This window comes from Pyxicephalus adspersus, chromosome 12 (assembly GCF_032062135.1).
Source record: "Pyxicephalus adspersus chromosome 12, UCB_Pads_2.0, whole genome shotgun sequence".
Classification (NCBI taxonomy): domain Eukaryota; kingdom Metazoa; phylum Chordata; class Amphibia; order Anura; family Pyxicephalidae; genus Pyxicephalus; species Pyxicephalus adspersus.
In genome coordinates this window covers 11431197-11443163 of record NC_092869.1, presented here as the reverse complement: position 1 = coordinate 11443163, position 11967 = coordinate 11431197, and the positions used below count along the sequence as shown (strand labels likewise).

General features: G+C 36.3%; 1 protein-coding gene across 1 annotated transcript in view; it reads left to right on the top strand.

The window, feature by feature from the left end:
• Window positions 1-11548, top strand: part of LOC140342385 (protein transport protein Sec23A) — a 49763-nt gene extending 38215 nt beyond the window's left edge. The window contains exons 13-20 of the mRNA XM_072428549.1: window positions 19-125; window positions 1891-2044; window positions 2515-2592; window positions 4116-4277; window positions 6086-6172; window positions 6277-6432; window positions 8235-8300; window positions 9879-11548. Of these exons, the coding sequence (XP_072284650.1) occupies window positions 19-125; window positions 1891-2044; window positions 2515-2592; window positions 4116-4277; window positions 6086-6172; window positions 6277-6432; window positions 8235-8300; window positions 9879-9968 (900 nt within the window). The 3' untranslated portion in view covers window positions 9969-11548. The remainder of the gene's footprint in view (window positions 1-18; window positions 126-1890; window positions 2045-2514; window positions 2593-4115; window positions 4278-6085; window positions 6173-6276; window positions 6433-8234; window positions 8301-9878) is intronic.
• Window positions 11549-11967: the final 419 nt, after the last annotated feature.

Sequence of the window (11967 nt, the reverse complement as noted above, 5' to 3'; positions counted from 1 at the left end):
TTCATTTTATTTGTTTAGCACAATGCTCCCATTCCACAAGGGGGACGAGGTGCAATCCAGTTTGTCACACAGTATCAGCACTCAAGCGGACAAAGGAGAATTCGAGTAACCACAGTAGCAAGAAAGTAAGTAGCCTGCTGCTTCAAAGATGAATGCGGAATAGCTCATATACTGCAAGTAGTTCACATGCGGCCTGACATGTCAAATCTATTCTAGCTGTTTTCTATTAGTATTTTGTATTCTATCATACCCTTTAGACATTAATTAACCACCTATTGGTTTCTTTGCTTTCTTCTCGCTGTAAGATGTCCTCGCCTTACCTCACCCTTTGCTTCTCCAAAATCTACTAGTGCTGTATCAGGTCATATGAACTATATATAGTTTTTGTAAAACTATAAAATATAGTGATATTTTATATATAGTTTTTGTAAAACTTGTCACAATGCGTGATTAGACAGCGTGTCTAATCAGAATCGAAAGCAGAATTAAGTTTCTCTTGCATTAGGTCTTGCTCTTTCCTTTGTGTAGAAGGCTTAGTCTGGTAATAGGATTTTGACCTTTGTGTCTTCTCACCCTGACCTGGTGTGAGCACTCTGACCATGTTGTACAGCATGTCACAGCAAGTCCAGGCTCAGTGCAATCCCTGGAGCCATCAACCATTTCTCTAATTACCTGGAAAAGCTGCTATACCAGTATAAAAGGGGTAATTATGAGTATAAATGGCCATAGGAACAGAGTTAGTTAAGGGATGAGTAAAATATGTATATATATAGTAGTATTCATTAACCCCTCCTCTCCTACTTACACTAACCTGAAAAAACCCCCCCAACCCCTTCACAGTTCAGTACCTACCAAGATCCAGGCAGCGAGTCTGCCGATTCTATACATTCCATGTTGCTTTTCTATTTTCACAGTGCAAGATCTTAGTAATTTATGAACTGTGGAGGGTCATGGTGGGTCAGTTTGGGGGAAGGAGTGGGTTAGGGATACCCCATTTAAAGTATATTTAGCTTTAAAATTAAAGCATGCATACGCATCAGGACCAAACTTCAGCCATACACCATCCAGATCTTCATTTGTATGGACACTTTTACTTTTGTTACCACCTATTTGCTGGTAAAGGGATTTAATATTATGTTCACTAGTGCAAAAAAACGTGATCCTAAGTCTGGGTCTGTTATTATATTTTTACACCTCTTGAGCCTATTTTCTAAACCCAAGACAAAAATTAGGTAAAGAGATTAGAGAAACTCATATTTTCTTACAGTTTTTTAATGATTTTCTGCATTTAAATAGAGTTTATTACCCCTATTATCTTGGTTCTTTTGGTCGTCATTGGAAAGATGGCTGACATGAACCCATTTCATGAAGTAGAGATTATCATTCTGTAATTTACAAAACAGGCAAGAACAGTGGGGCACGGGCACTTCTGGGGTATATAGACCATTGCCATTTAATAACTTAATTATTCCAAGAGAGATAACCGGATAACAAAGGAAATTATTATTGTACAAAATTGTTTTGGGAAGGAAAGCATTTTGTAATTGGCCGGTGTCATATGCACACATAAGCACTCAGCATTGTAACTGAATACCATTGTCACAGGCGTCTGTACTGTTATTATGGTAATATCTCTTTACAGTATTCTGTAGTTGAAAGTGGGACATGGGTGTGTTATGCAATTAAAAAAAAATATTACTTAAAATTATCATTTATTTATGTTGTTATTTTTGCATTCAGACCCTATAGTTCCTAATGCTAATCTGTAAAAGATAAACTCACTAGTCTATACTCTGCTCACATGCCAAAATAAGTACACAAATGTATATTTTGATGTAATGCACATTTAATTTAATTTATGCTTTAATGCATGTTGAATTGTTTCTGCAGTTGGGCTGATGCGCAGTCCCAGATTCAGAACATCGCAGCATCTTTTGATCAGGAGGCAGCTGCTATCCTCATGGCAAGGCTGGCTGTGTACAGAGCCGAGACGGAGGAAGGCCCAGATGTCTTGAGATGGCTTGATCGGCAGCTCATTCGACTGGTAAGATGTTGTCACCAATGACATAAAACAGTTATGATAAAAATAATACATAGGTAATGCTGCTGAATTTGGAAAAAGAAAGGTTTAAATAATTTTAAATACAGAGAAGGATCAATTTTGAACTTTGTTCTACTGACATACTGCATACTGTATAAAGAGAAAGTATGTACTACATTAGTGTACAGTTATGTCAACTAATACTAAGCATTTGTTTTGTAAAATTTCATCTGAAGTCATTTTAGATTCTAAAGACATCTTATACCCAGGCATTTCCTTATCCTATTAAGGTAGTCCTATTTTTTATTCAGTTGTTAATAAAAATTGTGCTCACATCCCTTAGCTGTTACAATAGTATATTGTAAGTTTCAGTTTACATTCTACTGGTGTAGTAATCTCAGATATTTGCTATTATTTTTATTTGATTGTTCCAAAGTGTTTTATTGTATTGATTTTTTTTCTTTTTTTTGCAGTGTCAGAAATTTGGCGAGTATCAGAAGGATGATCCCAATTCTTTCCGGTTTTCAGAAACATTTTCCCTGTACCCACAGGTAAATATGTATATCAAACTTACTTGGAAATGAGAAAATCACATTGTATTATTTTTAGTAGTTTCCTCTCAAGTTTCTTACTTACACTACTACCTAATATTACTTCTATTACACTACTACCTACTATCGGAAGGGTGGTCTTTATGCAATTCATTTAGAACACCTTAGAGTATGGAGCTGATTAACTGTACAAATTACATGACATAAAGGAAAAAGAAAAAGCCATATATTTACACTTACTTGCCGCACTGTGCAGTAAGTAAGTGTAAAGAAGGCCTTAGGACCAGTGCCGATGGGCTTTTTTTCACTTTTATAAATTTCCATACAAGTCTATAAAAAAAAAAAGGGGAAGGTCAGCGTAGGTCATCTGCACCTTTCAACAAATTCTGAATAATTTTTTAAGCGTCTAAAACTCATGATAAAATGATCGATTATCGCAAACTGAAAGCCTGTCAACACAATTCCTTAGAAAGAGAATTGTTCTGAAGGCATTGTGTTATTATTATTATTATTATTATTATTATTAATAAACAGGATTTATATAGCGCCAACATATTACGCAGCGCTGTACATTAAATAGGGATTGCAAATGACAGACTAATACAGACAGTGATACAGGAGGAGAGGACCCTGCCCCGAAGAGCTTACAATCTAGTAGGTGGGGGAATTTCACACACAATAGGATGGGCGATATGTAGTGGTGGGAAGTAATGAGCGTTTAGCAGACAGAAGAAGATGGGTAGGCAAGTTTGAAAAAATGAGTTTTGAGCGCTCTTTTAAATGAGCAGAAAGTAGGAGCAAGCGGAATAGGACGAGGAAGACCATTCCAGAGAGTTGGAGCAGCTCTAGAGAAGTCTTGCATCCGTGCGTGTGATGAGGTTATGAGTGAGGAAGTCATTAGTAGATCATTGGAGGAGCGGAGGGAGCGGCAGGTTGACTGCAAAAACATTTTTCTCTCCTACGGTACTACCAAAGTGCCTCATAGGCCAAATGTTTATCTTGTGTTATGTTTAAAATGGCCTTAGCCTTTTTCTGTTCATATTAAAAATCACAGCACACTTACTAATAATAAATGGTAATGAGGGCAACCGTATAAAAGTTAGACACTGATCAGAAAAAAGCTGTTTTTATTTTGACTGCAGTGACTAAAAAATGACTTTTGGTTAATGGCTGCTTACTATTACTGTCTAAACTATCATGAAGGAGATACAAAAATATAAGACTTGCACAGTATTTAGCTTCAAGGAATTTTGAAAGGGAGAGAAAAGGGAGTTTTTGCTCAAAGTATTAGACATCTCCCATGCTAGTTTTTTACGGTCCACTTACCACTAAACTCTTACCATTGTGTATAATTGGTGTGAAAGAGGCTAGAATTTGGAAGAGTCAGTACGTGCATGATTCTCAGCAAGCAATATTGGTCTGAAGGTAGAAGTTCTAGTGTAATTATTTGAATAAAAAAGAGTTTGTTTTTAGTATATGGCATTCACAAGCTGTGTTCTCTTGCTTATGGAACTATCTTGCAGTTTATGTTTCATCTGAGAAGGTCACCATTTCTTCAAGTGTTCAACAACAGTCCCGATGAGAGCTCCTATTACAGACACAACTTCATGCGCCAAGACCTTACCCAGTCTCTAATAATGATACAACCAATCCTCTATTCATATTCCTTCAGTGGCCCCCCAGAGGTAAGACGTTATGCATTTTTATCATTTAGGGTGCTTACTGAAATATTGCAGACAGATAATCTGCCGTCTCTTTATATTTATGGTAAAGACCAACTACAGGTTTTAAGGAAATCCACCCCTCTCTGGTTGTAATCATACAGGATGAGCGCTTTGGGTCATAGAATATATTTACACAAAATCCTGCTGGAAAAATATGTACATTGAACCTCTTTTATTAAAGCTCCCCTATGCTGGAGAAGATAAACTTTCATCTGTGAACCTGGGTGATCCAGCAAATCTGGAATGGATTTCTAAAAAGTAATTTGCTCTTTGTTAGCAAATGTTTTCGATCCTGGACCAGATCCATTCCAGGTTTGCTATATCACCCAGGGTCACTGATGAATTCGTAACATTTTAAAGTAGTGTAAATAAATCAGAGGGATTAAAATAAAGTATTCTTACCTCAATATTCTTCAGGTCTCAACAAATAAGCTGCATAGGCTGGATGTCCAGAGTGGTAAATGTATGAATATTGGACATGCTCAATAGTATTTTTAAGTTTAGCTATTGCAAACCTGGTACAAGTTACATATAAGTTGCTTCACAGGAAATAGCATTTATTTTTTTTCTAATGTTACTTTTTTTGCCTTTTATATCCAAGCCTAGGGGTATGTACATGACCTATGGAATGTGCATGTGTCCATATTTTCAACCAAACAAAAAAGCCTATCTGTGCAGGCAAAAAGGAAATATATGTTAGCTTTGACTACAATCTAAGGTGCCAAGTGGTACATAGCTATGAAACAAAAAAGTGCTCTGAGATTTAGGAGGTAAAGAGTTCTGTGACCGGGTAAAGTAAGGTAAATAATGACAATACATTATTTACCGGTCATGTTAGGTCATAGCAAACTATGCTTTTCAACTTCAGAAACTGAATCAAAGTTGATCATACATTATTTATTCCAAAGAATGTATAAAAATATTTTTATTTAGGTGAGACTTGTTTAAATGCATCTTCTGAAGTGCATAACGCAAAGCCTGTGTGTTCTTTACATCTTGTACTTTGTCTTATACAACTCTGTGATAGAATTTTTACAGGAATGACCATGGCAGGGTACAGGATATGCTTTTGGTTTTTGTGGTATTTCTGCTATATCAAGAACCAACATAATATCCTTGCTCACATGTCATGTAGCCCGTTGTATAATGATTTAGAGTGCTCAGATGCAATGCTGTTAAATATTTACTTTCTACCTGTGACCATCATTCTGCACAGAGCAAACCACTAATGTACTGTTTAATGATGCAGGGCCTTGCGTTCCCGTAATGTTAATTGCAAAAAATGATTAACTTCAAGCTCAGCAGGAGCCAGGGGTGGCATTTCTAGGTGCCAGAGCAGTGTTTACTATCAACATTGATAAACGCTCATTTCTCTGTGGGGCGGTACAGATATTTATCTTTAGTCAGTGTACAGCCTCATCCCTGGTCTCCTCAGTGTCATTCATCACTAGTCAAGTGTACAGAGGACAAGCTTTATAATTCTGTATGGTGTGTCCTCATTTTCTGATCTGAATAATGCTTAAAGATGGCCTCATCTTTCTGGTAAATTCTGCAGTCCTTCTGTATTGGGGACACACATCTGTGTCTGTGGTAATTAGCATCAAGTAGTTCCAAGGGATGGCTGGCTAAAAAAAATGTTAACCCTAAAATAAACATTTACCTGGAAATATATAAATTATCCATATATACACAGTAGTGACTGTAACAGAAATGTGTGTTAGTTTGATGTATGTAAGATAATGACATTTGTCCATTTGATGTGATTACAGCCCGTATTACTGGACAGCAGCAGTATACTTGCAGACAGGATCTTATTGATGGACACATTTTTCCAGATTCTAATTTATCATGGAGAGGTAAGTCTGGAGCTGTGGAGCCATGTGTCCTTTCTTTATTGTTCCTGGCTGTGAATATATATACCAGTTTAACATTTTCTTTCCCTGTGTCTTGTGATATACAGACTATTGCACAGTGGAGGAAGGCAGGATACCAGGACATGCCAGAATATGAGAATTTCCATCATTTATTACAAGCTCCAGTGAACGATGCACAGGAAATACTTCACTCTCGCTTCCCAATGCCTCGTTATATAGACACTGAGCATGGAGGAAGCCAGGTAAGAGCTGAAACAGGAGGAATGGGAAACTTTTAGTATGCCAATATCACCTTTTAGTCATGTCAAGTACCTTTTACTGAATCTCTCCATACAAGCAACTCCTAAAGTAACAAAAACCAGAGGTTTTTTTTTGCCCCCCCAAAGGAAAATTTGTAGGGGCTTTAACGGTGCTAAATACAAATACTCACAACAGGATATGTTAAAAAAAGTTTACTAAAAAAAGTTCTAATAACGCTGTGTCCTTCTGATTAGGCTTACTAGGACTGTAAAGGTAATCTGTATCAATACAATTCTTGGATTGTTCAATTGTTATTTTGTATGCTGCATACATTTTCTGTGATATGGTTTTATAAAATTATATAATAAATTGTGAAAAACGTTTTTTAACATATCTTAGGAGTGTTGGTATTTAGCACCGTTAAAGCTTGTACAATTTTTCCCTTGGGGAAAAAAAACCCCTTTGGTATTTGTTATGATATATGAAGGGTGTGGTGCAACTCAAAAGATCCTCCGGGATTATCCACCCAAAAACTCCTAAACTAAAATAAAAAGGTATAAATCATTAAAGCTTTCAAGAGTAAAAATGTAACAGAGACTGAATCCCTGAATGTTACACTGACAGAGAGAACTCCAGAGCTTATTAAAGGGTAGTTAGGACTGTTATATATACATATATATGTATGTATATTTATGGGTTTAGACGTGTTGCTTCAAAAAAAAAAAAAAACGTTTTTATGTTGAATTACAACACAAGGGCAAAAACTAGATGCTAATACCAGATGCTAATTACCAACAACCATTGTGCATATACCCAAAAGTACATAAAGTACCGGTATATACAGTCTTTATATACAGTTAGGTCCATAAATATTCGGACACAGACAATTTTTTTCTAATTTTGGTTCTGTACATTACCACAATTAATTTTAAATGAAACAACTCAGATGCAGTTGAACTGCAGACTTTCTGCTTTAATTCAGTGGGTTGAACAAAAAGATTGCATAAAAATGTGAGGAACTAAAACCTTTTTTTTACACAATCACTTCATTTCAGGGGCTCAAAAGTAGTTGGACAAATTAAAAAGCTGAAAATAAAATGTTCATTTCTAATACTTGGTTGAAAACCCTTTGCTGGCAATGACAGCCTGTAGTCTTGAACTCACGGACATCACCAGATGCTGGGTTTCCTCCTTTTTAATGCTCTGCCAGGCCATTACTGCAGCGGCTTTCAGTTTGTTTGTGGGCCTTTCTGTCCGAAGTTTAGTCTTCAATAAGTGAAATGCATGCACAATTGGGTTCAGATTAGGTGACTGACTTGGCCATTCAAAAATATTCCACTTCTTTGCTTTAATAAATTCCTGGGTTGCTTTGGCTGTATGTTTATATTTGAACCAAAGCAAATATTAAGGCCTCCTATTTATTTAAGAAAAACATTTTTTTTAAAACTCCTTTTATACTTTACATGGATACTGTGCCATCTATTGGATCAGGTATTAACCAGGATCATTCTTCTAATGCCATTCCAGGTATTAAAAAAAATTATATATATATTGGATTATACTTGAATATGCACGTATACCAAAATAATAGCATTTTGCATATCCAGTCAATACAAAGTGAGACCGTATACATGGCTTGATTTAAATAAAATATTTTTAATTCAGTTTACTGAAGTTGTGGTGTCATGGAGAGAGTTGGGGAAATACTTGGCTGTCCACTGTTCTCAAAGTTCAAAAATTGATTTACACTATGCAAAGAATTTAAGCTCCACGTTACTCCCTAATTTTTTAATTTATTTTCTAGGCTCGTTTTCTGCTTTCAAAAGTGAACCCATCACAAACCCATAACAACATGTATGGCTGGGGACAGGTCAGTATCCAGTTCTGTTTTATAAATGCAAATCAACTTTATTAACCTGCAGGATCATTTTCATTATTTTGTCATTATTATTACTACAAAGCACAAAGATACTGCCAGGGTAACTATGGTACTAATATCATTTGTTTGATTGAAGACCTTGTAAACAAAGTGACCAAATGTACAAAGTATTTATCTATTGCTTGATTTTATATTTTTTATCATTCATGTGTTAATCAATACAATCAATCAACCAATAGATGAATAGTTCTAAAATTAGTTGAGTTTGGTTTGTCAGGCTTTATTCCCACTGGAGTTTTTATTGAGCATTTCATGGGGTGGAGGGATTGCAAATGTTGCTGTGTGTCTTTCATACGATGAGTGGAAATCATGACACTGAGCCGCGGTGCTTCTACACATATCAGAAATGTGGCACAACTTGATCCTTTGATGTAATGTTTAGGCCACCCCTGTATTTATAGCTTGTATTACTTCTGACTCACATAGAGCGTTTCTAATGCAATATGAACATAATAGAGGGGCCTATTAAAAAAGCAACCCACAATAATCAAACATATCGATGCGATTTCCAAATGTGCTTTCTGCTCAGGAAGCCGGTGGAAAACAACAGAAGTACAGGGAGAAGGTGAGTTTTGGGGGATAGAGAAAAGACAGGCTTTGTTAGGACAGTGTTTTTATAAAACACTAAAGTTTATTTCAATCAAAAATATTATAAAACTAGACAAAGATGACCTATGCTGGTCCTAATGCCTAAAGTCCTCTTTTGGACGGCTACCCATGACCCACCACTATACCACCACGCAAAACATATGTCATGTGGACACTACTCCCCAGTTGACACATTACTGCACTATCATCTTTTATTGGAGCAAAAAAATATTGAACATTGTACCAGATCTCATAGCTCCTATATAATAACGCTTCAACCTATATACTCTGTACAAAGTTACCTATCAAGGAATCATCACCCAAATGCCTTTTTAAAGAGTCATCCAAAGGATGTTCCATTCCCAACAATAGGGCCTTTACTGTCTCCCCAACAAACCCCTGACGAAGCCTTATTAGGCGAAACGCGTCGGGTGGGAAACGAAACTATTGCTGCCTGAACAGGACCTAAGCTACCTGTACCGTACGCTTATCTGTTGCCTAGCTTAGTTCTCCTATGTTAGCATTGGGACTAGCATAGGTCATCTTTGTCTAGTTTTATAATATTTTTGATTGAAATAAACTTTATTGTTTTATAAAAAAAAAACGTCCGTGCCCTAAAAAAGCCTGTCTTTTCTCTATCCCCAAAAACTCACCTTCTCATTGTAATTCCCAGGCTGGGCACATGGGAAACTATCCCTTCTCAAAGTTCTTGGGTTACCACCTTTGGTGTAAACAACCTTCTCTTCAGAAGTACAGGGAGACCAATTTATAGAAATGAGATGGTGTACATCGCATATATAATAAAGTAGATAAAGATTTCTGCTCTCTTGGGGTCCTTCAATGAGCACTGTAGATGGGCTCGGGGCTTTGTATTTTATTTTTCTCTTACAAGATCTCTAATATGCAATCCTTTTCTTTCAGGATTCCGGAGCTCCTATTCTCACAGATGATGTCAGTCTGCAAGTTTTTATGGATCATCTGAAGAAACTAGCCGTTTCTAGCGCTGCATAAGACAGAAAGCTTCCTGAATGGACACAACATCCCTAAAAACATTCAGCTTGTAGGATTTTCCCCACTAGGCTGAATTCATCCTGACACTGCACATGGCACAAGATGCTCACCCCCTCCCCCTGCCATATTTATTAATGTCACGGATGCACATAGCACCTATACTCTCCTGGTTAGAGCTTCTCCGCTATTTGTACTCTGTTTTATTAGTATGGCTTTAGTTTGTACACATCTTTTATGAGCAAAAGGAACAAACGTTATAACCACCGCGAGTTGTTGGTTGTTTCTATTAGACACTACACACTGTGAAATGTATTTACATTTGGGATATGTATGGAGAATTCACAAGACAAGCTGACTAGAAAGGCACAACAGTATTTGGTTGGGCACTAGATCTTAATATAGGAAAGTGTTTTTAGGGATTTTTAATATAGATGGGTCACAAAGGTACTCAGAATATTGGCAATGGGTATAGTAGGATGAGAGCACCACAATAATTATGGTCCAGTAGAATTTCAGTGCTGGATTAATCAATATAACACGTACACGATTATACATTATCATGGGGCTCTCATCCTTCTACCTATGCAGAATGTAAGCACACATGCCATTATAGGTACAAATAGTAAATGGTTTATTCAGTGACTACATAGAAAACCAAGTGTCTTCCTAAAAACAATTACTATAGGCTTATATTAGAGAAAGTTTTGATGAGGCAGGATTGAATATATTTTTCTGTTTATCTCTGAAGTTTTGTCAGAACAATAAATATGTTGATGTGTGAAGATGAGCTGTAAGAAGTAGAAATCCATGTCCTGATTGGCTGGAATGTACAAGGCCAAAGCTATATTTTTACAAAAGAATTCATTCTAGTACAGATGCAGATTCTGCCATACAGCCAAATGTAAACACATATCAGTATTCATTATATTGCACTTAGACATTTCATTGTATTCAGTTTTGCATGTATTTGCTGTTTTATATTTTACATTATTATCGCTCTCTGTCCTGGGCATCTTTCTCCATTAAGAAGATTCCAAACCCTGCTATTGTGCATGGCGAGCCTAAATCAGCCTCAAACTTTGTAAATTGGAGATGTTTATTGCCCCAGTCACTATGTATTCATTCTTGGTTTGTATTTTATAAGCTGTCAGATATGTTTACATAATGCTGCCTAAATCTTGCTGCCTATTTAGAATAAGATGTATTTTCAGTATAGTTTTGTTGTTATGGACTTTTTTTTTTTTACACAGCATTGTTTAGCGGTGTGGTTGTGTGCAGCTTTACCGTCATAACCTTGGTGTGTACAGATAAGGAGTGTCACGGATAGAAGTGTCTGACATAAGAACTAGGTTTTCCTACATCGGAAATTCCATTGCAACATTTGAAGACCACTGTTCCTATGTTATAGACCAATGGTAAAACAAATCTCATTTCAGGTTTTTTTTTTTTTTTTTTTTTACAAATAATAACTTTGATACTCATTAATGTAAGTTTGCTGTTATCAGAAGATCTTATATCCAGTTATTTCTTTAATTTCTGTGTTTGAATAATAAACTAGTAAATTTAGAGTGCCTCCTTCACATATGGTGTCCTCTGTCATTCCAATGAGAAAAATGGTATAATCAATATGTCCTCTCAGCACAGTGAACATAAAGGTTATTTTTTTCTGTAATTTTTCACAGCATGCTTGTCATTCTATCTCTATACAGTAACAGTTTTGTGTTATAATCAGGTATATCAGAGGAGAGGTTCACCATTAAAGATGGAAAGACGTGTGGACAACAGAATTCTAATGGATGGCGAGGTTAGCACTGTGAAATATTGAAGCTTATGGGGTAGCCAGTAATCCGGTACTTAGGTATGATATCTCGGACATCTATTCCTATAGAAATTCACTGATCGATGTTTGTATCTCTAGGCGAATTCTTTCATCTCCTATTAAAAATAATGACTCATTCTGCCATCTAGTGGTCAGTCTCAAAAGTGCACAGCTGTCACA